Source organism: Mustelus asterias, chromosome 6, assembly GCF_964213995.1.
Source record: "Mustelus asterias chromosome 6, sMusAst1.hap1.1, whole genome shotgun sequence".
Taxonomy (NCBI): Eukaryota; Metazoa; Chordata; class Chondrichthyes; order Carcharhiniformes; family Triakidae; genus Mustelus; species Mustelus asterias.
The window spans coordinates 35,506,162-35,533,666 of record NC_135806.1 but is presented as its reverse complement, the minus strand read 5'-3'; the positions used below and the strand labels follow the sequence as shown (position 1 = coordinate 35,533,666).

Sequence of the window (27,505 nt, the reverse complement as noted above, 5' to 3'; positions counted from 1 at the left end):
AGTATCACCAACCCTTTTCTAAAGAGAGGCATCCTCCCCGTCCCCACCCAAGTAACAGGTAACCCTCCCCAAACCATGCAGGCATGAGAGTGACCCAACCTGGCTCTCCCATCCCACTCAGCCCCCCTTCCTCCTCAGATTTCCACTCAGGCTTCCTTTCTATGTCAGATCCCCCACTCAGCCCCCCCTTCCCCCCTCAGACCACCACTCCACTCTCAGACCCCCACTCAGTCCCCCTTTCCCCGTCAGATTGTCCACTCAGTAGCTCTCCTTCCCCTTTAGGCCCCTTTTTGGTTTTCAAAAGAAGTGAAACCACAGGCTGTCAATCTACATTGTGGTCAGGATCAGTGGGGTACTTGAGATACAGTCAATCATGAAGGGAAATCAAAATAAACACAGGTAACTGGAGGATTATAGAAATCCATTGATCTGACAGCTGAATCTTTTATGAGGCACTGAACCTTGAATTTCTTAGAATCTTAGAAACCCTACAGTACAGAAAGAGGCCGTTCGGCCCATCGAGTCTGCACCGACCACAATCCCACCCAGGCCCTACCTCCATATCCCTACATATTTACCAACTAATCCCTCTAACCTATGCATCCCAGGACACTAAGGGCAATTTTATCATGGGCCAATCAACCTAACCTGCACATCTTTGGACTGTGGGAGGAAACCGGAGCACCCGGGGGAAACCCACGCAGACACGAGGAGAATGTGCAAACTCCACACAGACAGTGACCCAAGCCGGGAATCGAACCCAGGTCCCTGGAGCTGTGAAGCAGCAGTGCTAACCACTGTGCTACCGTGCCACCCCCCACTGTTACAGATCAAAGGCTTCAAGTGCAATGGAGAGGGTTTCAACAATTCCTGCTTGCTGGGAAACCTTAACAACTTCAAATCAAAGCTGTGTGCATTCACTGGGGCTGAGTACAGATCTAGGCAAACTGGAACCGCCCTCTCCCGGATGAAATTCACATCTCCTCTCTGTCAGAGGGCTTCAAAGGGGTCTGCTCTCACCTACAGCGTCTGATAGGGAGAAAGGAAAATCTCCGCTGCAGAATGGAATGCTGCAATGATTTAAAGTCCTGCTAGGTGACTGGGGTAGGGGGGTGCTTGGGATGGAGGCTAACATTACCTGGTCATTTCAGAATTTGCACAGCTAACAGGCAGGAATGCAGAAATTGATCACAGAGCTGCCTGAAATCACCATGCTAGGGATGATCTTTAGGTCTGCCTGGGCTAGAAGGGGCAAAAAAGTCATGACACCCCCATCTCGGCGGAGGGTGGTGAGGTCAATCCCTTGCCCCCAGCTGAGCCCCAGGACCCTTGATGGACCAGTACCAGAGGGTCACATGGCCACTGGACCTGCCTCCATGAGCACTCACAGGGCCCAAGGCACCAGATCAGGGTGCCAGGAAGTAGTGCAATGTTGGCACTGTCAAGGTGCTTGGCCTGAAGGGAGCTTGAGGGGGGTCTCAGGGGGAACGGCAACTGTGTAGGGAGTCTAAGGTGGAAAGGGTCTGTGTGGGAGTTCTGAGGGGGAGGAGGGCTGTGTGGAGCCTTTGAGGGGGGAGGAGGCCTTAGTGGGGTGTCAGGTCGGATAAATCTCATTGCAGTGAGGGGTGGTAAGGATGCCTCTCATTGCTGATAGGTTGGTGGTGCTTCCTTGGCTCTTGGAGTCCAATTCGCCAGGTTCTCGCTTGTGAGGACCTGTACAAAAGCCTGTCCATTGCAAATCCTGCTGTTGGGGTGGGTGAATAGCGAGGACCATTTGACTTGGGCTGCAAACACATTAATTATATTTAAATGTCTGTTTTTGAATATGCATTGGCGGGCAAGAGCCCAATTGGGGCCACAGTACGGCCTGGGGGGGTTGCAGCGGGTTTGGAACCAGGAACAGAACCTGTTTTTCCATCGACTCCCAATTCTCTGGGCCATCGTGATTCGTGTTCAGAGCTAGCGGACTTGGACACCCCCATCACTTCACACTTCTTTACATTAAATTGCAATTGCCAAGTCATTACTATTTCATCAGTCTGTCAATGCCCTCATAGAATCTATTACTGTCCTCCTTATTGTTAAATACATTTTGAATTTTTGTGTCATCTCCAAATTTTGGAATTAATCTGTGTATTTTCAAATCCAGGTCTATATATGTAGATAGAGAGAGAGAGAGAGCACTGATCCTCATACTGACCCCTGGGGACATAACACCACCCCTCTCCCCTCCCCCCAAACACAAACTCCACTTCTCCTCACCCCACTCTCCACTGGCCCCCACCAGAAATCTATTCTCTACTTTTTATCTCTTAGCCAATTTTATATCCCCACTGTTACTGCAGTTTCAGTCCTGGCCTTAAACATTGCCAACAAACTCATTATGCAGAAGTTTATCAAACATCTTTTGAAAGTCTATGTGCACAACATCAACCCTCACCTTTACTTAAAGGACTCAATCAGATTGGTCAACCATTAACATGTTAGCTCCCAGCCATATTTTTCCAACTTGACGACTAATTTTGCTTCAGTTATTATTGGCAATTACAAGACAGTCACTTTAACATCAATGGTGGGGAAGCTTCTAGAAACAATAATCTGGGTGAAAATTAGCCACTTATACAATATGGGTCTAGACAGGAGAGCCAACAGGAATATGCTAAGGGAAAGATTATACCTTTGACAACACAACTTACCCTGCTGCTCTCCAGCCCATGGATGAAATCATCAAATATTTTTGGATTTTTGAAAGCAGCAGTTTAAAATGTCACCCCCAACTCCCTCCCACCACTCACCACCACCTCCACACAGTACTCCTGTGTTACATTGGATCCAGTGACCTTGGCTGAGCGAGGTCACCGCTGGAGTACATAGATGGATGGAAGTTCTAGCTCATCAGGGCAAACGGCCATGTGGGATTTCAAGTCCAAGAAACTAGAACCAGCCATGACGATTTCATTGGCCGACATTTCACAATGTTCTTATTATTTCAAGGAGATACTGTTTGGATAACTCTTGGAAGAATAGGACTAAAAGACACAGTAAGTAGTGTGTAAGGCAGTCAAAGGATATGAGAGCAGATGAGAAATAAAGGTTAATGACCTCAGGAAGTCAGTCAAGCTGTGTCTCGGCAATATTTCATCATACCAAGGGGATGAGCAAAGCTTGCATTGCACAAAGCATTTACTGTCACTAAGTTAAACCATGATTCAAATTGAATACTGAGCCCTCAGAAAGCAGCTCTTTCCATTCTTTACATGTGTGTACAGGTGGCACAAAGAGATACTGTGTGCCATCTATACTTCAAATTAAATGGTTATCACTTTACCATTTATAAAATCTCAAAAACACCTCAGAATGCAGCCTTACTTGCAAGATACTTGCTCAGGTCCTCTCACACCAGCTGGATTGCAGGTGTATGTCACTCCAGTCAATCTTCAAATGTCTTAACATCTCAATACTGCTGAAGCAAGACAAAAAACAACAGGCAGCAGCAAACTCAGACTCGAAATAAGGGCCCTGTAACTTAGGACTGGTGGTTTTAAGGTATTGTAGTCTCTTCATTCTGGTTCAGAAAGTTTATCCATTAGCGTCACAAGTAGGCTTACATTAACACTGCAATGAAGTTACTGTGAAAATCCCCTAGTCGCCACACTCCAGCGCCTGTCCAGGTACACTGAGGGAGGATTTAGCATGGCCAATGGACCTAACCAGCACATCTTTCAGAGTATGGGAGGAAAAACTGGAGGCCTGTGACCCACGGTGTGCCTCAGGGATCAGTGCTGGGTCCACTGTTATTTGTCATTTATATTAATGATTTGGATGAGAATATAGGCGGCATGGTTAGTAAGTTTGCAGATGACACCAAGATTGGTGGCTTAGTGGACGGTGAAGGTTCTCTCGGATTGCAACGGGATCTTGATCAATTGGGCCAGTGGGGTGATGAATGGCAGATGGAGTTTAGAAACATAGACATAGAAACAGAAAACTACAGCACAAAACAGGCCCTTTGGCCCCACAAGTTGTGCCGAACATATCCCTACCTTTTAGGCCTACCTATAACCCTCCATCCTATTAAGTCCCATGTACTCATCCAGGAGTCTCTTAGAAGACCCTATTGAGTTTGCCTCCACCACCACTGACGGCAGCCGATTCCACTCGCCCACCACCCTCTGTGTGAAAAACTTCCCCCTAACATTTCCCCTGTACCTACCCCCCAGCACCTTAAACCTGTGTCCTCTCGTAGCAGCCATTTCCACCCTGGGAAAAAGCCTCTGAGAGTCCACCCGATCTATGCCTCTCAACATCTTACATACCTCTATTAGGTGTCCTCTCATCCTACGTCTCTCCAAGGAGAAAAGACCGAGCTCCCTCAGCCTATCGTCATAAGGCATGCCACTCAATCCAGGCAACATCCTTGTAAATCGCCTCTGCACCCTTTCAATCTTTTCCACATCCTTCCTGTAATGAGGCGACCAGAACTGAGCACAGTACTCCAAGTGGGGTCTGACGAGGGTCTTATATAGCTGCATCATTATCCCCGGACTCCTAAACTCAATCTCTCGATTGATAAAGGCCAGCACACCATACGCCTTCTTAACCACCTCCTCCACCTGTGGGGCTGATTTTAGAGTCCTATGGACCCGGACCCCAAGATCCTTCTGATCCTCTACCGTACTAAGAGTCTTTCCCTTTATATTGCACTCCTTCATCCCATTTGAATTGCCAAAATGGACCACTACGCATTTATCTGGGTTGAAGTCCATCTGCCACTTCTCCGCCCAGTCTTGCATCCTATCTATGTCCCTCTGTAACTTCTGACATCCCTCCAGACTATCCACAACCCCCACCAACCTTCGTGTCGACGGCAAACTTACCAACCCATCCCTCCACTTCCTCATCTAGGTCATTTATGAAAATATCCAGGTCATTTATGAAAATTTAGATAAATTATGATTAATTTAGATAAATGTAAGGTGATGCATTTTGGTAGATTGAACCAGGGCAGGACTTACTCAGTTAATGGTAGGGCGTTGGGGAGAGTTACAGAACAAAGAGATCTACGGGTACAGGTTCATAGAATCATAGAAACCCTACAGTGCAGAAAGAGGCCATTTGGCCCATTGAGTCTGCACCGACCACAATCCCACCCAGGCCCTACCCCCATATCCCTACATATTTACCCACTAATCCCTCTAACCTACGCATCTCAGGACACGAAGGAGCAATTTTAGCATGGCCAATCAACCTAACCCGCACAGAGGTTCATAGCTCCTTGAAAGTGGAGTCACAGGTGGACAGAGTGGTGAAGAAGGCATTCAGCATGCTTGGTTTCATTGGTCAGAACATTGAATACAGGAGTTGGGACATGTTGTTGAAGTTATACAAGACATTAGTAAGGCCATATACTTGGAATACTGTATATAGTTCTGGTCACCCTATTATAGAAAGGATATTATTAAACTAGAAAGAGTGCAGAAGGGATTTACTAGGATGCTACCGGGACTTGATGGTTTGAGTTATAAGGAGAGGCTGGATAGACTGGGACCTTTTTCCCTGGAGCGTAGGAGGCTGAGGGGGCGATCGTATAGAGGTCTATAAAATAATGAGGGGCATAGATCAGCTAGATAGTCAATATCTTTTCCCAAAGGTAGGGGAGTCTAAAACAAAGAACAAAGAAAATTACAGCACAGGAACAGGCCCTTCGGCCCTCCAAGCCTGCACCGACCATGCTGCCTGACTTAGCTAAAACCCCCTACGCTTCCGGGGACCATATCCCCTCTATTCCCATCTCATTCATGTACTTGTCAAGACGCCCTTTAAAAGTCACTACCGTATCCGCTTCCACTACCACCCCCGGCAATGAGTTCCAGGCACCCACCACTCTCTGTGTAAAAAATCTGCCTCATACATCTCTTTTAAACCTTGCCCCTCGCACCTTAAACCTATGCCCCCTAGAAGAGTCAACTCTTCCACCCTGGGAAAAAGCTTCTGACTATCCACTCTGTCCATGCCTCTCATAATCTTGTAGACTTCTATCAGGTCTCCCCTTAACCTCCGTCGCTCCAGGGAGAACAAACCAAGTTTCTCCAACCTCTCTTCATAGCTAATGCCCTCCATACCAGGCAACATCCTGGTAAATCTTTTCTGTACCCTCTCCAAAGCCTCCACATCCTTCTGGTAGTGTGGTGACCAGAATTGAACACTATATTCCAAGTGCGGCATCACTAAGGTTCTATAAAGCGTCAACATGACTTGCCAATTTTTAAACACAATACCACGGCCGATGAAGGCAAGCATGCCGTATACCTTCTTGACTACCTTCTCCACCTGCATTTCCACTTTCAGTGACCTGTGTACCTGTACACCCAGATCCCTTTGCCTATCAATACTCCCAAGGGTTCTGCCATTTACTGTATATTTCCTATCTGTATTAGACCTTCCAAAATGCATTACCTCACATTTTCCGGATTAAACTCCATCTGCCATCTCTCCGCCGAAGGCTCCAACTGATTCAAATCCTGCTGTATCCTCTGATGGTCCTCATCGTTATCCTCAAATCCACGAACCTTTGTGTCGTCTGCAAACTTACTAATCAATCCAGTTACATTTTCCTCCAAATCATTTATATACATTACAAACAGCAAAGGTCCCGTCCAGCACTGATCCCTGAGGAACACCACTTGTCACAGCTCTCCATTCAGAAACGCACCCTTCCACTGCTACCCTCTGTCTTCTTTGACTGAGCCAGTTTTGTATCCACCTTGCCAACTCACCTCTGATCCCATGCGACTTCACCTTCTGCACCAGTCTGCCATGAGAGACCTTGTCAAAGGCCTTACTGAAGTCCATGTAGACGACATCCACTGCCCTACCCTCATCAATCATCTTCGTCACTTCCTCAAAAAACTCGATCAAGTTCGTGAGACACGACCTCCCCTTAACAAAACCATGTTGCCTCTCACTAATATGTCCACTTATTTCCAAGTGGGAATAAATCCTGTCTCGAAGAATCCTCTCCAATAATTTCCCTAAATCCTCTCCAATAATTTCCCTGTCTAGAGGGAAACTATCTGTCTGGAGGGAAACTAGAGGGCATAGGTTTAAGATGAGAAGGGAAAGATACAAAAGGATCCAGAGGAGCAATTTTTTACACAGAGGGTGGTAAGTGTCTGGAACAAACTGCCAGAGGTAGTAGTAGAGGCAGGTACAATTTTGTCTTTTAAAAAGCATTTAGACAGTTACATCGGTAAGATGGGTATAGAGGGACATGGGCCAAATGCGGGCAATTAGGACTAGCTTAGGAGTTTTTTTTAAAAAGGGCGACATGGACAAGTTGTGCCGAAGGGTCTGTTTCCATGCTGTAAACCTCTACGACTCTATGACTATGAAACCGGAGGAAATCCACGTAGACATGGGGAGAATGTGCAAACTCCACACAGTCCCCGAGGCCGGAATTGAACCCGGGTCCCTGGCGCTGTGAGGCAGCAGTGCTAGACGCTGTGAGGCAGCAGTGCTAACCACTGTGCCACCGTGCTGCCCACGGGAATGGATTAGTAATGCTTCAGTTCAAATTTGTGCGTGGCAATAACTAAATTAATGTCGACATGTAAATACATTTCCCACAGATATTCCTGGACTGCCAAGTGTAATTTCTGATTTGTACCATAGTTATGATGCAACAAATATGACAAAAAAGGTAAATGTGTTCATATTTATTTCATCTGGTCACTGTGTGTAAAGAATGCTAAACGTCTTCATACAGATTTTTATCCTTGAGCGTAGACTCATACTTCATACAAGGAATTAAAACGTTGCTGAATTTTCCTTTCAAGTAGTTTACAAATCCTAAACAAACCTAAAATATCTGCTCCAGAAAGGTGAAACAAATGTTTGCCATACAATCCAAATCGTTTTCGCTCAGCAAGTCAAGATTTTTATTGTTGTAATCTTGAATTGGTTGTGATTTTTCTCAAGGAATGCCACAACACCATCATTGTTGTCAAGGGAGGTAAACTATGACTGATTGATAACAAAGTGGGAACAAACATTTATTTTTAACAATGCAGTGTTGCTGGTTAGCCAGAATAAAATGTTGCCATGGAAATCTGACCTAAATTCAATCAATTACAGAAGCTGTTACTTCTTAAGGTCTAACAAGTCCTATGTTTTGCCAAGTTTCAGAAAGCCCAGGGTTCCCCTTGGACCTCTAAAAGCATGCATATAATTATTGTAGGCAACTTCCTTCTGTTCACAAGCAGCTGCAGTTCTGATTGCCACACACAAATAGAAGAAAACTACTTAATATGCTATGAACTGCATGTTGCTAATCTATCACGGGGAGACAGTGGCAGACAGGTAACCTCACTGGATGAGTAAAGCAGAAGCCCAGATTAAGGTTCTGGGGATAGAACATAGAACGTAGAACAGTACAGCACAGAACAGTCCCTTCGGCCCACGATGTTGTGCCGAGCTTTGTCTGAAACCCAGATCAAGCTATTTCCTCCCTATCATCCCGAAGTACTCCATGTGCCAATCCAATAGCTTCTTAAATGTTCCTAAAGTTTCTGACTCCACTATCCCTGCAGGCAGTCTATTCCACACCCCAACCACTCTCTGAGTAAAAAACCTACCTCGGACATCCTTCCTATATCTCTCACCATGAACCCTATAGTTATGCCCCCTAGTTACCACTCCATTCACCCGAGGAAATGGTCTTTGAAGGTTCACTCTATCTATCCCCCTCATCATCTTATAAACCTCTACCAAGTCTCCTCTCAACCTCCTCCGCTCCAAAGAGAAAAGCCCAAGTTCCCTCAACCTTTCCTCATAAGACCTACCCTCCAAACCAGGCAGCATCCTGGTAAATCTCCTCTGCACTCTTTCCAGTGTCTCCACATCCTTCTTATAGTGAGGTGACCAGAACTGCACACAATATTCCAAATGTGGTCTCACCAAGGTCCTGTACAGTTGCAGCATAACCCCACGGCTCTTAAACTCAAACCCCCTGTTAATGAACGCCAACACACTATAGGCCTTCTTCACGGCTCTATCCACTTGAGTGGCAATCTTCAGAGATTTATGGACATGAACCCCAAGATCTCTCTGTTCCTCCACATTCTTCAGAACCCTACCTTTGATCCTGTAATCCACATTTAAATTTGTCCTACCAAAATGAACCACCTCGCATTTGTCAGGGTTAAGCTCTAGGATGTGGATTGAAATCCCACCAGAGCAACTGGTGGAATTAAAATTCAAATAATAAAATCAATTAAGTAAGCAAAAAAAATCTGGAATGAAACAAGTCTGCGTAATGGTGACCATGAAACCTTCATTGAATGTCTGGTTCATTAATGTCCTTTAAGGAAAGAAATCTGATGACCTTACCTGGTCTGGCTAGACCAGGTAAGGTCATCCCCAGACCCCAGACCCACATCAATGTGGTTGAGTCTTAAGTACCTCAAAGGACAATTAGGGATGGACAACAAATGCTGACATTTCCAGTGAGGTGTACATCCCATGAAAAAATAATAATTTGAGTCTCTAGATCAATTCATAAATTGCAACCAGATACCAGTTCTGATTATTGAGCTTCTGACATCAGAGGTAAGTATTGAATGTCCATAAACAGCATAATTCCAGGCTCATTTGGTTTTTACACCACAGCACACAGTTCCGATTTTTTAAAAGCATACTAGTTGGTGCAAACAGCGAGTGGTTCGGGTCTGGAATGCACTGCCTGGAAATGTTGTGGGGGCAGGTTCCATCGAGGTATTCCAAAGGACATTAGATGATTATTTGAATAGAAACAATATGCAGAGGTGCAGGGAAAAGGCAGGGGAATGGCACTAAGTCATGATGCTTGTTTGGCAAGCCGGTGCATTCACAATGGGTTAAAAGGCCTCCTTCTGCACTGAAACAATTCTGTGATGTCCATATTACAAATAAAACACGAGTGATCTATCCGTCATCCTGATAATATGCTTGAGGTCAGCCGGTTTTTATATTGATTGATCTTAGAGCAAATTGTTGCCTCCAGCCCGCTGTACATTACGATATGTAAATTCAGTGGCTTTTCCTTCATCCATACTATTGTTATCTCCATGTTAAATTATTCCAATATTTTCCTGGTTGACCTCTTATCTCCTATCCCTTAGAAACTTAAGATCATCCATAATGTTGTTGCCCAGAGCCTAACTCACTGCAAGTCTTATTCACCCATCACCCAGTTTCTCCAGCTTTCTGTTGTCCATCCTTGATGGGATATTGTGGGAAGTGGGAGAGGTGTAGAGTAAACTAATGGTCAATGAGAATAATGGCAGGAGAGTAAGGAGAATATACAAAACTGAATGGCTAGCTTAGTAGAAATCTTTCCATAAATCTTGGGGCCATGTTTTCCAAGGCTGCTTTATTCCAGCTGTTAATTCAGTACTATCCTCTCACTGAAGTCAGGTCTCAGGCATTACCCTGAAGAGCATGGTTGTCAATCTGTTCACAACTAGATCCTATTGGTAGAACTGTGAACATCAGAAGCATTATTTGGTAGTAAGATGCTAAAATACCAATCTGAACCTTTGATTCCATTTGTTGCCTGCCCACTGCAAAGTTGAGAATCATAGAATCCCTACAGTGCAGAAGGAGACGATTCGGCTCATCGAGTCATAGAAATCATAGAAACCCTACAGTGCAGAAGGAGGCCATTCGGCCCATCGAGTCTGCACCGACCACAATCCCACCCAGGCCCTATCCCCACATTTTTACCCACTAATCCCTCTAACCTACACATTTTAGGATTCTAAGGGGCAATTTTTAACCTGGCCAATCAACCTAACCCGCAGATCTTTGGACTGTGGGAGGAAACCGGAGCACCCGGAGGAAACCCATGCAGACACGAGGAGAATGTGCAAACTCCACACAGACAGTGACCCGAGCCGGGAATCGAACCCGGGACCCTGGAGCTGTGAAGCAGCAGTGCTAACCACTGCGTTACCGTGCCGGCCCATCGAGTCTGCACTGACCACAATCCCACCCAGGTCCTATTCCCGTAACCCCACATATTTACCCTGCTAATCCCCCTGACACTAGGGTCAATTTAGCACGGGCAATCAACCTAACCCGCACATCTTTAGACTGTGGGAGGAAACCAGATATAGACATAGGGAGAATGTGCAAACTCCACACAGTCACCCGAGGCCGAAATTGAACCGGGTCCCTGGTGCTGTGAGGCAGCAGTGCTAGCCACTGTTTCGCCCCTTGACTTGACATAAACACTTGATCATTTTGAATGAAGATACAAATAAATGTTTATGATATCTATCCACACCCAAACTATTGAAACACTTTAAATTTGGAGGATGAAACCTGTGGCGCTGTTGCCCAAGAGTCAGAGGGATATCGCATCAAGTCATACTCCAGAGTTTACGTGCATAATCTAGGCAAACAGTACCTGAGGGAATTTTGTATTGTTGTAAGGGCCATCTTTTGGGTGAGATATTAAACTGTCCACTCAGGTGAATGTAAAAGATCCCACAGCACTATTCAAAGTAGAGCAGGGGCTGATGTCTGGATTAATATGTATCTCATAACCAACACCAGCAAAAAGAACAGATTATTTGGCTGCTGTTTGAGTCAGGTTTGAGTAGGAGGCTTAGCCATTTATTCAGAAATCATAGAAACCCCACAGTACAGAAAGAGGCCATTCGGCCCATCGAGTCTGCACCGACATCAATCCCACCCAGGCCCGACCCCCATGTCCCTACATATTTTACCCACTAACCCCTCTAACCTACGCATCTCAGGACACTAAGGGGCAATTTTAGCATAGCCAATCAACCTAACCCACACATCTTTGGACTGTGGGAGGAAACCGGAGCACCCGGAGGAAACCCACGCAGACACGAGGAGAATGTGCAAACTCCACACAGACAGTGACCCAAGCCGGGAATCGAACCCAGGTCCCTGGAGCTGTTAAGCAGCAGTGCTAACCACTGTGCTACCGTGCCGCCCTGAGGAAGCCTGAGGAAAAATCTCAGTTCCTGGGATTTGATTAGAATTTCCCCATGTTAGTAACCCAGAGTAGCAACATAGTTTCTTGGCTATGGATATGGAAACTGTAACCCCAATTAATCCAGCATTGGCCCAAACAGGGCAGGCAGGTAGATGGCAGTTGGGAGGGTTTACATTGAGTTTCTGCCACCTCCCATTGTTATTCAGCAAGAAAATTGTTCAGGAGGACAACCAGTGCCTGGCAGTGGGAGACATGCTTAATGTTTAAAAGTCGTGACTCAGTGATGTTATCAGCACCTCAATAAGATTTTAACTAGAAAAATCTTAAGGCCTGCACAATACCTAACAGAAGGCAGACTGACTAGAAGAGGCAAAGAAAATAATTGTTCTTATAATTTCAGTGAGGATTCGTTATGGATGAAGAGGAGTATTGGTACTACTTCAGGCTCACACAGGGAACCTGTGGGCTTCCCTCTGTCTTCCAGCATCGAATCCCATTTGAAAATGACCACCTCCTTTCCCCACAATCAAATTTATGTCATGAACAAAAACAAAATACTGCAAAAGCTGGCAATCTGAAATAAAAACTGGAAATCCTGGAAACACTTAGCAGGTCTTCTGCATCTATGAAGAGAAAATAATTAAAATTTTAGGTCAGTAACCTTTCACCAGAACCTATTTCTCTCCACAGATTCCAGCTGATTTGATGAATGCATCCAACCTTTTCCACTTTTAATCCGCTTTAACATCATCCTCACTTTGGCAGGGGATAAATTCTAGAGCAATTCCTATGAGACCTATTAATTAAGATAGCCCATGCCACATGTTTCTCTGCGAAGTTTTCTCAAAATTCCTGCACCTCGTCTCATTGAATTTACCCCATTTTCATGTCAGAACTAATGAAAGCAACATCTTACTCAAAATGCACTTAAAATATTGGACAACTAAAATGAACCTCTGAACTGTTACAAAGTCTTGTCTTACTTCATTTTAAAATGTGCAGTGTTCTTTCACTAAAAGTAAATCTGCATATTCAGTAAAAAGTATTCTTCCTTCAGCAACTTTGTCCACGTATTTCTGGCTGATGTATAACTGTTTACTGGAATTGCGCCAACAAACATTCTCAACCATTTAACTTTGTTTTGCAAAGTTCCTGCATAAAATAGAATACTGGGGAAAAAAGGGAACAATTCCTTTGGATCGCAGGGATTTCATAAGGGGATTCACTAAGGAAGAGGTTTTCCTTTATACTCTCACCAGTGTATCATAGACAGGTTTGTAAAGCATGCCATCCTACAAGAATTCCATGATACATGTCATACCTTTCCTGGGAATCTAACAGAGGGATAAAGGATCACAAAATGTCTGCAATTTGAGAAGTTTAAAAACAGATGCAATTAGAGCAGTCAGGCACAGTAGTGTGGGTGGTCTACCAGCGTATGCATACACTATCCTGCTTTCAATATTTTCACCTCTCAGCTAAAGACAAAGTAGAACAGGGCATCTTGCTTATTCATTCTTCAGTTTTTGAATGCCAATGCAGCAACTTTTAAGTTACCCCACCAGCTGAATGTCTAGAACTGTGAGTGAGAGAACGAGTTGAAATTGTGATAGAGCGCCCTGTCTCTGTTGATAAAGCTCAAATTTTTATCATACTCGATTGTCAACAGTAACTGCACAAGGTATCACAACAAGGAAGCCTTGAATCACAACAATGATTTATTGAAGGAAAAACTATATACAAACAAACTCAATGCAGGTACATGTCTAGTTCCATCTACTTCCAGTCTCACATGAGAGGTTCCCTCCTACCAGGATCCACGCCCTAACACTGTTTGCGCGATTCCTCTCAATAGGCACCAGGAGTGTCCTGTGACCTACAAACACCCAGCCCTTAAAGGGACTGCAACACAAGAGACTGAATAAAGAACTGTCACACTTTGTGATCTCTTGACCTTTTTTTTCCACAGGTAAGGTTTGGAACAAGTACTTCTAGTAATTGCATGTCAACAATGCCACAATGCCATCCAAACTCTGAATTTGTGAATTCAAACTCCATGCAGAAATTTAAGCATATAATCAACGCAGGTTTCCTGCTGTACTACCGTAGGTGCTGTTTCAGATGGAATGTTAAATTGAGGCCAATTTGCCCTCTTAGATTAATGTAAAGGATCCCACAACACTATACAAAGAGCAGGAGATTTGGTCCATGTCCTGGTTAACCCCTCAACCAACACATAAAACAGTTTACCTGCTCAGTTACTTCATTGCTGTATGTGGAACTTGGTAATGGCATATTTCCTACATTACAACTGCGATTATGCTTCAAAAGTACTTCATTTAAGGTTTTGGTCAATCCTGTGGTCATAAAGGTGTTATATAAATGCAAATGTCTTTGTGCAATGCTCCAAAGCATAGTGTATTCAGACAAGCCAAAAAATGCTCAAAGTGACTGAGGTAATTAAAATGTTCATGAGCTGGGTTTGACGTTCCCCGAGCGACTTGGCCAATTTACAGCAGGCAACCCAAAGCGCTGGAGAACTACCATCAAAGGTGCCTGCACATGATGCTCCAAATATAATGGCAAGAATGGCAGTCTAACAGCAGTGCCCTCTTCCAAGCCAACTTGTCCAGCGTCGAGAGGCTAATCATTTCAAGTCTCACAACACCAGGTTAAAGTCCAACAGGCTTATTTGGCAGCACTAGCTTTCTGAGTCTCAAGCTCCTTCATCAGGTGAGTGAGGACTTTTGTTCACAAACAGGGCATATAAAAACACAAACTCAATTTACAAAATAATGGTTGGAATGCGAGTCTTTACAGGTAATCAAGTCTTAAAGGTACAGACAATGTGAGTGGAGAGTGCGTTAAGCACAGGTTAAAGAAATGTGTATTGTCTCCAGACAGGACAGTTAGTGAGATTTTGCAAGCCTAGGCAAGTCGTGGTGGTTACAGATAGTGTGACGTGAACCCAAGATCCCGGTTGAGGCCGTCCTCATGTGTGCAGAACTTGCCTCGGGACATCCTTTGGGAGTGATGCAGGAGCATCATGGCAGATCCTGCATACCTGGCACAAACCTGCAGTGTTTCATACTTGTGGTCACACACAACCTACACATTCAGAGAGTAAAAGCCCTTTCTATTCACAAAGCTCCCCCACTAGTGCCTTGATCGGCACATGTCAACGGCTCCCTGAATTTGTGGAAATTCTGCTTTTGCAGCCAAACCTGTGGCTCACTCTGCCTGGCTGGCCTTTAGCTGCTGGGCCTTTTATCACAACCTGGATTTGAATGAATGAGAAACGTGAAGGCTGCCTGGCCAACTAGCCCATGTGCCATACTTAAAAGTGCACGGTCCACTCAAAACCACAATGTGTTGGAACTTTAATGGCCTTAATTGGCTCTTTAATTGTTGGTGGGCGCACCTCCAATTTGCAAGCAAACCCACCAACCAAAAAACATCAGGAAGGCTCCCAACATCATCACACCCCATTTTGTGATGCTCCTGCCTGCCACATGTCCATGGCAAAGGTAAAGTTCTGGCCCATGAGATAGAGTGGAACGGAGATTGAGAGAGGTAGTGAGTAATAAAACTGAGAGGTTATAGAGTCATAGAGGTTTACAGCATGGAAACAGGCCCTTTGGCCCAACTTGTCCATGCCGCCCTTTTTTTCTTTAAACCCCTAAGCTAGTCCCAACTGCCCACATTTGGGAGTGATGCAGGAGCATCTTGGCAGATCCTGCATACCTGGCACAAACCTGCAGTGTTTCATACTTTTGGTCACACACAACCTGCACATTCAGAGAGTAAAAGCCCTTTCTATTCACTATACCCATCATACCCATGTAACCATCTAAATTATTTTTAAAAGACAAAATTGTACTCGCCTCACCACCCTCTGTGTGAAAAGATTACCCCTCTGGACATTTTTGTATCTCTCCCCTCTCACCTTAAACCTATGCCCTCTAGTTTTAGACTCCCCTATCTTTGGGAAAAGATATTGACTATCTAGCTGATCTGTGGCCCTCATTATTTTATAGACCTCTATAAGATCACCCCTCAGCCTCCTACGCTCCAGAGAAAAAAGTCCCAGTCTAACCAGTTTCTCCTTATAACTCAATCCATCAAGTCCCGGAAGGATCCTAGTAAATCTTTTCTGCACTCTTTCTAGTTCTTTCTAGGTAGAGTGGTCTAAAGATGTAAAGTATTCATTCAATAGAAATTCTCTATGCTGATCATCTAGAATATCAGCAACCAATTTATTCTTTAATAGACCCACTTATAATCTAGCAGAGTTGAAACATTCATTTCGTGCCTCTTGCTAATTCTAGGGGGGAGGGGCTATTTTGGGAAGGCTTGGGGGTGACGGGGTTTCTAGGGGGTGTCCCATGTAATTTTGGAGGGCTCCACGGTGGGGGACACCCTATGGCTGTGGAGGCTGGTGTTCCCTGGAGGTGGGGGGAGGGGGGGAGTGGTCCCATTTCTGTGTGGGGCTTCCCGGGGTGGAGGGGGGTGTTTCCTCTGGTGTGTTTCCCCTGGGGTATTTGTGGTTTTACTTTAATTTTTTAAAATCAGGGCACTGTTTCAGCCCAAGTAGGACAGGTTCCTCCACTTTTTCACCCACAACTACACTTTGAAATAAGACTGAAAATTCTGCTCAATATCTTTATTCTCTAATTAGTTTTAAGTCCTTTCACTTTCCCTCTCGACACACTTATTACTAGAGAAAACAGATTTATAAGAGCAAGAGATCCTTGTCCAAAATCAGTTAAATGTTGCTTGTCTCAGTGAATCTGTCTTTAGTCTCACTGCCTCTTTTCACATTGGCCCTGACCTCGCTGATGTTGAAATTTATGCAGCATAATGTCTGACAGTTTCTTTATCTGGCAAACAGCTTCCCATCCAGCTGTTCAACTAACCCAGTTATAACTAGGAATTCCTCCCCCATCCATCTACTCTTACTCAGATCTATCCAAATTGTTTCAATCTATCCCCTTGTGCTGCTATTCCTACTCTTTCAATAACTGATGAATTATCTTTCTCACATATTTCCTGTTATCACCACTCTTTTGACAGTTGCTTTGTCATTCCAGATACAAATTTTTTTTAAATCAATGTTGTATCATTTCTCATCCCCTTTTATAATTATTATACACATCCTTCGGGGTAGGTTAGCTTTGATGGCTAGCATGTGGCTCAGAATAATGCCAACAAGTGTGGGTTCAAATCCCCTTCCAGCTGATGTAGGTTTGGGACTTACCTCCTCCTCCTCTTCCTGCCCCTAGGAGGGGCAATGGCAAACCACCACTGACACAAACTGCCAAGAGAAACGGCTTAGGATGCAACGTCAGCAGACAATGAGCTAAGGACCTGCCTTTAGGCAGAGCACACATGACATAATTCTTCTTACTGCTATCCCAACCCTTTGTAGACTTGAAAGTTAATTTATTTTCAGTGAAGCACTTTGTGTATTGCTCCTCCATGAAACATGCTCTGCTGTCAGCCATATTTCTGGGCTGCCAACACCACCACAGTTGGTTAGAAAAAGCTAAGAAGTTAAAATAGCATGCAGTGCAGTGATTGTAATTATGTCCAATTGTAGGTCATAGTGGCCACAGGCATCACTTTATTGGAATTCGGAAATGAAACCCCAATAAGGTGCTCTGTGCTGCCAGAGTCTTGCAATAACTGCTGGAAAATGTAAAGAAGATTGCAAAATGCTGCTGATCTGTTGTGTGAAGTAATGTCAGTACTTTTAATAATATTGTACATGCACTGAGGCCGAATTAAAGAATAGGCCTGCAAATAGGCAAAATGGAACTTGAACACTTGTTGATCTTTGCACTATTTAATTATTGTTCTCTGCAACAATAGTCATTTTAGGTATCAGGCCTCCCTATCAAAAAGAATGGTTGTCCAGCATCTATTTTTAAGCCCAGGATAAAGGATTTATTTCATCATGTAAGTGCTTGGTTTGTAATTGACGTACAGACTGAAACAATAAATTTCACTCATGCACAGGAGGTGTGATCACCCATTCTCTAAGTGCCAATCCTATGAGCAACCCTCCCACAAATGGCCATCCTATAAGTACCAAACAGATTCAACATGTGCACTTCCATGAACACCCATGAATAATGGTCCAATGAACATCCCTCCTTTGGGCATCCAATTTTTGAATGCCTATCCTGTGAGCACTCTAACCGGAGCATTCATTCTGAGAATATGCATCCCATTAATGCCACTTCCAAGACTACCTATCCCATAATTATGTCATTGTCAGTGACTCTATCTCAGTCACGTTGCCGAGTGATCCCAATGGCAGCCTTCTGAACTGAGAAACACACTGCAATTCAGTCACACGGCAATAATAAAACCCAAGGTTTTCCAGCAGCATAAGGAAACATTGTTTTGTTACATATTAGAAAAAAGACATGCAATGGAAAAATTCTTTTATTACCATGTTGTTGATATGTAATGCACTCCCCACGCTGCAAAAACATGTTTTATAGTTATTTTTAACCACCACAAACTATCGACTCCTCCTTTCAGCAGAATAAAGAACAAAGAACAGTACAACACAGGAAACAGGCCCCTCGGCCCTCCAAGCCTGCGCCGCTCATTGGTCCAACTAGACCATTCGTTTGTATCCCTCCATTCCCAGGCTGCTCATGTGACTATCCAGGTAAGTCTTAAACGATGCCAGCGTGTCTGCCTCCACCACCCTACTTGGCAGCGCATTCCAGGCCCCCACCACTGTCTGTGTAAAAACGTCCCTCTGATATCTGAGTTATACTTCGCCCCTCTCACCTTGAGCCCGTGCCCCCTCGTGATCGTCACCTCCGACCTGGGAAAAAGCTTCCCACTGTTCACCCTATCTATACCCTTCATAATTTTGTACACCTCTATTAGGTCTCCCCTCATTCTCCGTCTTTCCAGGGAGAACAAGCCCAGTTTACCCAATCTCTCCTCATAGTTAACACCCTCCATACCAGGCAACATCCTGGTAAACCTTCTCTGCACTCTCTCTAAAGCTTCCACGTCCTTCTGGTAGTGGGGCGACCAGAACTGGACGCAGTACTCCAAATGTGGCCTAATCAGCGTTCTATACAGCTGCATCATCAGACTCCAGCTTTTATACTCTATACCCCGTCCTATAAAGGCAAGCATACCATATGCCTTCTTCACCACCTTTTCCACCTGTGCTGCCACCTTCAAGGATTTGTGGACTTGCACACCTAGGTCCCTCTGTGTTTCTATACTCTTGATGGCTCTGCCATTTATTGTATAACTCCCCCTTACATTAGTTTTTCCAAAATGCATCACTTCACATTTATCTGGATTAAATTCCATCTGCCATTTCTCCGCCCAATTTTCCAGCCTATCTATATCCTGCTGTATTGTCCGACAGTGTTCATCGCTATCCGCAAGTCCAGCCACCTTCGTGTCATCCACAAACTTGCTGATAACACCAGTTACACCTTCTTCCAAATCATTTATATATATCACAAATAGCAGAGGCCCCAGTACAGAGCCCTGCGGAACACCACTGGTCACAGACCTCCAGCCGGAAAAAGACCCTTCGACTGTCACCCTCTGTCTCCTGTGGTCAAGCCAGTTTTCTACCCATCTAGCCACCTCTCCTTGTATCCCATGAGCCTTAACCTTCTTAACCAACCTGCCATGAGGGACTTTGTCAAATGCCTTACTGAAATCCATATAGACGACATCCACGGCCCTTCCTTTGTCAACCGTTTTTGTCACTTCCTCAAAACACTCCACCAAATTTGTAAGGCACGACCTCCCTCTTACAAAACCATGCTGTCTGTCACTAATGAGATTGTTCCGTTCTAAATGCGCATACATCCTGTCTCTAAGAATCCTCTCCAACAACTTCCCTACCACGGATGTCAAGCTCACTGACCTACAATTACCCGGATTATCCCTGCTACCCTTCTTAAATAACGGTACCACATTCACTATCCTCCAATCCTCAGGGACTTCACCTGTGTCCAATGAAGAGACAAAGATTTCCATCAGAGGCCCAGCAATTACATCTCTTGTCTCCCTGAGCAGTGTAGGATAGATGCCATCAGGCCCTGGGGATTTGTCAGTTTTAATGTTACCTAAAAAACCTAACACTTCCTCCCTTGTAATGGAGATTCTCTCTAACGGGTCAACACCTCCCTCCGAGACACTCCCAGTCAACAAGTCCCTCTCCTTTGTGAATACCGATGCAAAGTATTCATTTAGGATTTCCCCTATTCCCTTGGGTTCTAAGCATAATTCCCCTCCTTTGTCCCTGAGAGGTCCGACTTTTTCCCTGACAACTCTTTTGTTCCTAACATATGAATAAAATGCCTTAGGATTCTCCTTAATCCTATCTGCCAAGAACATTTTGTGACCGCTTTTTGCCCTTCTAACTCCCCGTTTGAATTCTTTCCTACTCTCTCTGTATTCCTCCAGAGCCGCATCTGTTTTCAGTTGCCTGGACCTAACGTACGCCTCTCTTTTCTTTTTGATCAGATCCTCAATTTCCCTGGTTATCCACGGCTCTCGAATCCTACCTTTCCTATCCTTTCTTTTTACAGGCACATGCCTGTCCTGCAGCCTTATCAACTGTTCCTTAAAAGACTCCCACATGCCAGACATGGACTTACCCCTGAACAGCCTCTCCCAATCAACGGCCACCAATTCCTGCCTAATCCGGCTATAGTTAGCCTTCCCCCAATTTAGCACCCTACCCTTAGGACAACACTCGTCCTTGTCCATTACTATCCTAAAGCTAACAGAGTTGTAGTCACTATTTGCCACATGTTCCCCTACCGAAACTTTGACGACCTGACCGGGCTCATTTCCCAGAACTAGATCCAGTATAGCCCCCTCTCTAGTTGGGCTATCTACAAACTGTTCCAAAGAACCTTCCAGTACGCATTTTACAAATTCCTCCCCGTCCAGACCCCCAGCCTTAAGCACTTTCCAGTCTATAACAGGGAAATTGAAGTCTCCCACTACAACAACCCTATTTTTTCTGCACCTATCCAGAATCTCCTGACATATCCTTTCCTCCACTTCCCGTGGGCTGTTGGGTGGCCTGTAGTATACCCCCAGTATAGTGACTGCACCTTTCCTGTTTCTGAGTTCCACCCACAGCGATTCATTACATGACCCCTCTAAATTGTCCACCCTCTGCACCACTGTAATATGCTCCCTAACTAATACCGCTACTCCCCCACCTTTTTTAGCCCCTCCTCTGTCTCGCCTAAAACACTTATACCCCGGAATATTCAGCTGCCAGTCCTGTCCTTCTTTTAACCATGTCTCCGTCACCGCAACCACACCCAAATTCCGCTTAAGCATTAAGGCCCTAAGTTCGTCTCTCTTACCCGTTACGCTCCTCGCATTGAAGCAGATGCACTCCAGACCTTGAGGCCCACTCAGGTCATCCTGCTCCAGGATGCTCTTCTTCTTAGCTCGCCTTGCCCTGGACCCCAGCTCGACCCCAACCTCAGTACTTACTGCCCCGCCCCCCCCCGCCCCCCCCAGTCCTTTAGCCACGTGTTCAATTGTAGAATCTCCCTGTTCCTGGCCTCACTAGCACTAGGCACTGGGAGCACTCCACAGATTGCTACCCTAGAGGCCTTATTTTTTAGCCTAGCACCCATCTCCCTGAATTGCTCTCGTATGACCCTCCTGCTCTTTCTACCTACATCATTTTCACCAATGTGTACAATTACATCTGTTTGATTACCTTCCCTTTTTAATATGCTTCCCACCCTCTCAGAGACATCCAGTACCCCGGCACCAGGGAGGCAGACTACTATCCTGGAGTCTCGTTCGCGCCCGCAGAACCGCCTGTCCGTGCCTCTAACCATCGCATCCCCCACCACTATTTCTCCCCTTCTTTCCCTTCTGGGCCTCTGAGCCTGTCTCTGTGCAGGCGATCTGGTCCTCGTGGCTTACCCCTGGAGGGTCATCCCCCTCCACAGAATCCAGAACAATATACCTATTTTGGAGGGCAACCATAGGGGATACCTCCACTGACTGCTCACTCCCTTCCCCTCTCCCATCTGTTGCCCAGCCCTTACTATTATGGGAGACTACCACTAGGGTACTTTCTGGTACATGACCCTTATGACTTTTACCCTTCCTAACTGTGACCCACTTGTCTTCCTTCTGAGGCCCCAGTGTGACTACCTGCTTATAACTTCTATCTATTATTTTCTCACTTTCCCTGATTAAACTGAGGTAATCGAGCCGCAGCTCCAGCTCCCTTACACGGTCCCTCAGGAGTTGCAGTTCCATGCATCTGGCACAGATATGGACCTCCGGGAGGCAAGTCGTCTCCAGGAACTCCCACATCCCACACTGAATGCAGTGAACTGGCCTCTTACTCATACCTGCCATTTCCTTTATAGTTGTGGGAAAAAAACAACAACAACCTTCCTTGCCTCCGCCTGTTTTCACCGAAGCCCTGTGAGCCAAAGCCCTTACAGCTCTCACTCTGCTCCCTGCTTACTCCACTGCCCGCTACAACGCTGCCCGCTCAAAAGTGCGGCCTGCTTTTAAACCTACCAAAAACCTTCCCAGGCCTCTCCTGGGCCTACTTCCGGGTTTGGAAAAAACCTCCGATTTTAAACCCAAAAACCACTGAAAAATAAATAAATAAATCAAGTCTAGAAACAAACTCTCTTACCCTCAGCCTGCTCCTGTGGAACAATGAGGCTGAAACTGCCAAGGTAAGCCCTTTTTAAACCCACCAAAAATAAAGACTCTTTGCTGGGTCTCATCATCTGCTCACTAATTGTTTCCGGATGAACAAGCAAACTGAATTAACATTATTCCAAAGATTAGATCAGATACCAACCTGTTTGATAGAAGTCAACAGGGATTTCAGGATTTGAATGCTGTATTGATGATCGACGGTACACCACATGAACTCGGCCATTCTCTTCTTCCTCTGCTTGTTTGCCCTTTTCCAGTGGTTCAATAAAATATTCCTCCTGGTCCGTTCGGATCATTCCAGCCTGATGGGAGAGTCAAAAGTATGTTATGAACAAATCCAAAGCAGGTTTTCTAAGTCAAATACTGATGTGGCGAAGGGTAATAAAATTCAAAGCACAGAGAAGTGCTCATCCCAATTATTACTTTTCAAATGAAAATTAAAAATATCTGCAAATTTCATTTGATTCAGAAATATTTATAGCTATTTAATTTTTCTTCTTGGGAGAACTTATTCACCAATTTACATGTGGGAAATTTGTGTAACTGGCATAGTTAAATTAACCTCTGAAATTAGGGGATATCAGCTTAAAAACACATCTGAACTTGTTCACTCAACACTTTTGGTGGAAGCATTAATCAATATTTTTGGATTGGTAACTCTACCTATGGAGAGTTTTGATGGTGTCATTGGGTTGTATCTAGACCCCCAAACTGTAGTGGTGATGTTAGGAATGGCATTAAGCAGGAAATTAGAGATGCATGCAATAAAGGAGCATCTGTAATTATGGGGGATTTTAATCCGCATATAGATTGGGCAAATCAAATTAGTCACAATACCACAGAGGAGGAATTCCTGGAGTGTACACAGGATGTTTTCTGGACAAATATGTTGAGGAAACAACTAAAGAACAGGTCATTCTAGACTGGGTATCGTGTAATGGGAAAGGAATAATTGGCAATCTAGTTGTGCGAGACCTCTTGGCAATGAAACATAGAAACGAGAAGCAGGAGTAGGTCATTCGGCCCTTCGAACCTGCTTCACCATTCTTATTGATCATGGCTGATCATCAAATTCAATATATAATTCTCCCCCCCTTGCCCCCCCATATCCCTTGATCCCTTTAGCCCCAAGAGCTATCTAATTTTTTCTTGAAATCAGACAACGTTTTGGCCTCAACTACTTTCTGTGGTAGTGAATTCGACAATTGATGAGTAACCATAGCATGATATAATTTCTCATCAAGATGGTGAGTTGATTCTGAGACTAGGGTCCTGAATCTTAATAAAGGAAACTATGATGATATGAGACGCGAGTTGGCTATGATAGATTGGGAAACATTACTTAAAGGGATGATGGTGGATAGGCAATGGCAAACATTCAAGGAGTACATGGGTGAACTGCAACAACTGTTTATTTTTGTCTAGCACAAAAGTAAAATTGGAAAGGTGGCCAACCCATGGCTTACAAGGGAAATTAGAGATAGTATTAGATCCAAGGGAGAGGCACACAAATTGGCCAAGAAAAACAACAGACCTGAGGATTGGGAGCAGTTTAGAATTCAACAAAAGAAGACCAAGGGACTGATCAAGAAAGGAAAAATAGAGTATGAGAGCAAGCTTGCAGGGGAGCATAAATCTGACTAAAAGTTTCTGTCAGCATGTAAGGAGAAAAAGATTGGTGAAAGTCAGAAACAGGGGAATTTATAATGGGAAACAAAGAAAAAGCTGAGCTACTGAATATATACTTTGATTCTGTCTTCACAAAGGAGGACACAAATAAGATATCAGAAATGTTGGGCAAAATAGGGTTCAGGGAGAAGAACTGAAGGAGATCAATATTAGTAGAAAAATCGTGTTGGGGAAACTGATAGGATTGAAGGCCAATAAATCTCCGGAACCTTATAATCTATATCTCAGAGTACTTAAGGAAGTGGCCTGAGAAATAGTGGATGCGTTGCTGGTCATCTTCCAAGATTCTATGGACTCTGGAACAGTTCCTACAGACTGGAGGACAGCTAATGTAACCCCACTATTTAAAAAGGGAGGTAGAGAAAAATAGGGAATTATAGACCAGGAAGCCTGATGTTGGTAGTGAGGAAAATTCTAGAACCCATTAGCAAAGATTTTATAACAAAACACTTGGAAAACAGTGGCAGGATCAGACAGTCAGCATGGATTTATGAAAGGGGAATCATGCTTAACAATTGAGGATATAGCTGGCAGAGTTGATGAGGGGGAGCCCGTGGATGTGGTTCATTTGGACTTTTAGAGGGCTTTTGACAAGTCTCACATAAGAGATTAGCGTGCAAATATTAAAGCACATGGGATTAGTGTATTGAAATGGCAGGCAGCGATCAGTGGGGCACAGGGATCAGTGCTAGGACCCCAGCCATTCACTATATACGTTAATGATTTACAAAGAACAAAGAACAATACAGCACAGGAACAGGCCCTTCGGCCCTCCAAGCCCGTGCCGCTCCCTGGTCCAAACTAGGCCATTCTTTTGTATCCCTCCATTCCCACTCCGTTCATATGGCTATCTAGATAAGTCTTAAACGATCCCAGTGTGTCCGCCTCCACCACCTTGCCTGGCAGCGCATTCCAGGCCCCCACCACCCTCTGTGTAAAATATGTCCTTCTGATATCTGTGTTAAACCTCCCCCCCTTCACCTTGAACCTATGACCCCTCGTGAACGTCACCACCGACCTGGGGAAAAGCTTCCCACCATTCACCCTATCTATGCCTTTCATAATTTTATACACCTCTATTAAGTCGCCCCTCATCCTCCATCTTTCCAGGGAGAACAACCCCAGTTTACCCAATCTCTCCTCATAACTAAGCCCCTCCATACCAGGCAACATCCTGGTAAACCTCCTCTGTACTCCAAAGCCTCCACGTCCTTCTGGTAGTGTGGCGACCAGAACTGGACGCAGTATTCCAAATGCGGCCGAACCAACGTTCTATACATCTGCAACATCAGACCCCAACTTTTATACTCTATGCCCCGTCCTATAAAGGCAAGCATGCCAAATGCCTTCTTCACCACCTTCTCCACCTGTGATGTCACCTTCAAGGATCTGTGGACTTGCACACCCAGGTCCCTCTGCGTATCTACACCCTTTATGGTTCTGCCATTTATCGTATAGCTCCTCCCTACATTAGTTCTACCAAAATGCATCACTTCGCATTTATCAGGATTGAACTCCATCTGCCATTTCTTTGCCCAAATTTCCAGCCTATCTATATCCTTCTGTAGCCTCTGACAATGCTCCTCACTATCTGCAAGTCCTGCCAATTTTGTGTCGTCCGCAAACTTACTGATCACCCCAGTTACACCTTCTTCCAGATCATTTATATAAATCACAAACAGCAGAGGTCCCAATACAGAGCCCTGCGGAACACCACTAGTCACAGGCCTCCAGCCGGAAAAAGACCCTTCCACTACCACCCTCTGTCTTCTGTGACCAAGCCAGTTCTCCACCCATCTAGCCACCTCCCCCTTTATCCCATGAGATCCAACCTTTTTCACCAGCCTACCATGAGGGACTTTGTCAAACGCTTTACTAAAGTCCATATAGACGACATCCACGGCCCTTCCCTCGTCAACCATTCTAGTCACTTCTTCAAAAAACTCCACCAGGTTAGTGAGGCATGACCTCCCTCTCACAAAACCATGCTGACTATCGTTAATGAGTTTATTCCTTTCTAAATGCGCATACATCCTATCTCTAAGAATCTTCTCCAACAACTTCCCCACCACGGACGTCAAGCTCACCGGCCTATAATTACCCAGGTTATCCTTCCTACCCTTCTTAAATAACGGGACCACATTAGCTATCCTCCAATCCTCTGGGATCTCACCTGTGTCCAGTGACGAGACAAAGATTTGCGTCAGAGGCCCAGCGATTTCATCTCTCGTCTCCCTGAGCAGCCTTGGATAGATTCCATCAGGCCCTAGGGATTTGTCAGTCTTTATATTCTCTAACAAACCTAACACTTCCTCCCTTGTAATGGAGATTTTCTCCAACGGTTGAACACTCCCCTCCGAGACACTCCCAGTCAACACATCATTAGATGAGGGAATGTCTCCAAATTAGCAGATGTCACAAAGCTGGGTGGGAGGGTGAGCTGTGAGGAGGATGCAGAGATCCTTTAGTGTGATTTGGACAAGTTGAATGAGTGGGCAAATGACTGGCAGATGCAGTATAATTTAGATAAATGTGAGGCTATCCTGTTTGGTAGCAAAAATGGGAAGGCAGATTACTATCAGAATGACCATAAATTAGGAGAGGGGAATGTGCAACAAGACCTGGGTGTTCTTGTACACCAGTTGCTAAAGGTAAGCATGCAGGTGCAGCAGGCAGTAAAAAAGGCAAATGGTATGTTGGCCTTCATAGTGAGAGGATTTGAGTGCAGGAGCAGGGATGTCTTCCTGCAATTATACAGGGCCTTGGTGAAGCCACACCTGGAATATTGTGTGCAGTTTTTGTCTCCTTATCTGAGGAAGGATGTTCTTGCTCCAGAGGGAATGCAGAGAAAGATTACCATACTGATTCCTGGGACGTATAAGGAGAGACCGAGTTAGTTGAGATTGTATTTGCTGGAATTCAGAAGAATGACGGGGGATCTCATAGAAACCTATAAAATTCTAACAGGTTTGGACGCAAGGAAGATGGTCCCGATGATGGACGATGATGTAACGAAGGGTCACAGTCTGAGGATACCGGGTAGACTGTTTAGGACTGAGATGAGGAGAAATCTCCTCACCCAGAGAG

The 27,505-nt window shown here is 44.8% G+C and overlaps 1 protein-coding gene across 1 annotated transcript in view; it reads right to left on the bottom strand.

The window, feature by feature from the left end:
- Positions 1-27,505, bottom strand: part of LOC144494648 (A disintegrin and metalloproteinase with thrombospondin motifs 3-like) — a 500,070-nt gene that overhangs the window by 362,614 nt on the left and 109,951 nt on the right. The window contains exon 6 of the mRNA XM_078213852.1: positions 22,872-23,031. Within this exon, the coding sequence (XP_078069978.1) occupies positions 22,872-23,031 (160 nt within the window). The remainder of the gene's footprint in view (positions 1-22,871; positions 23,032-27,505) is intronic.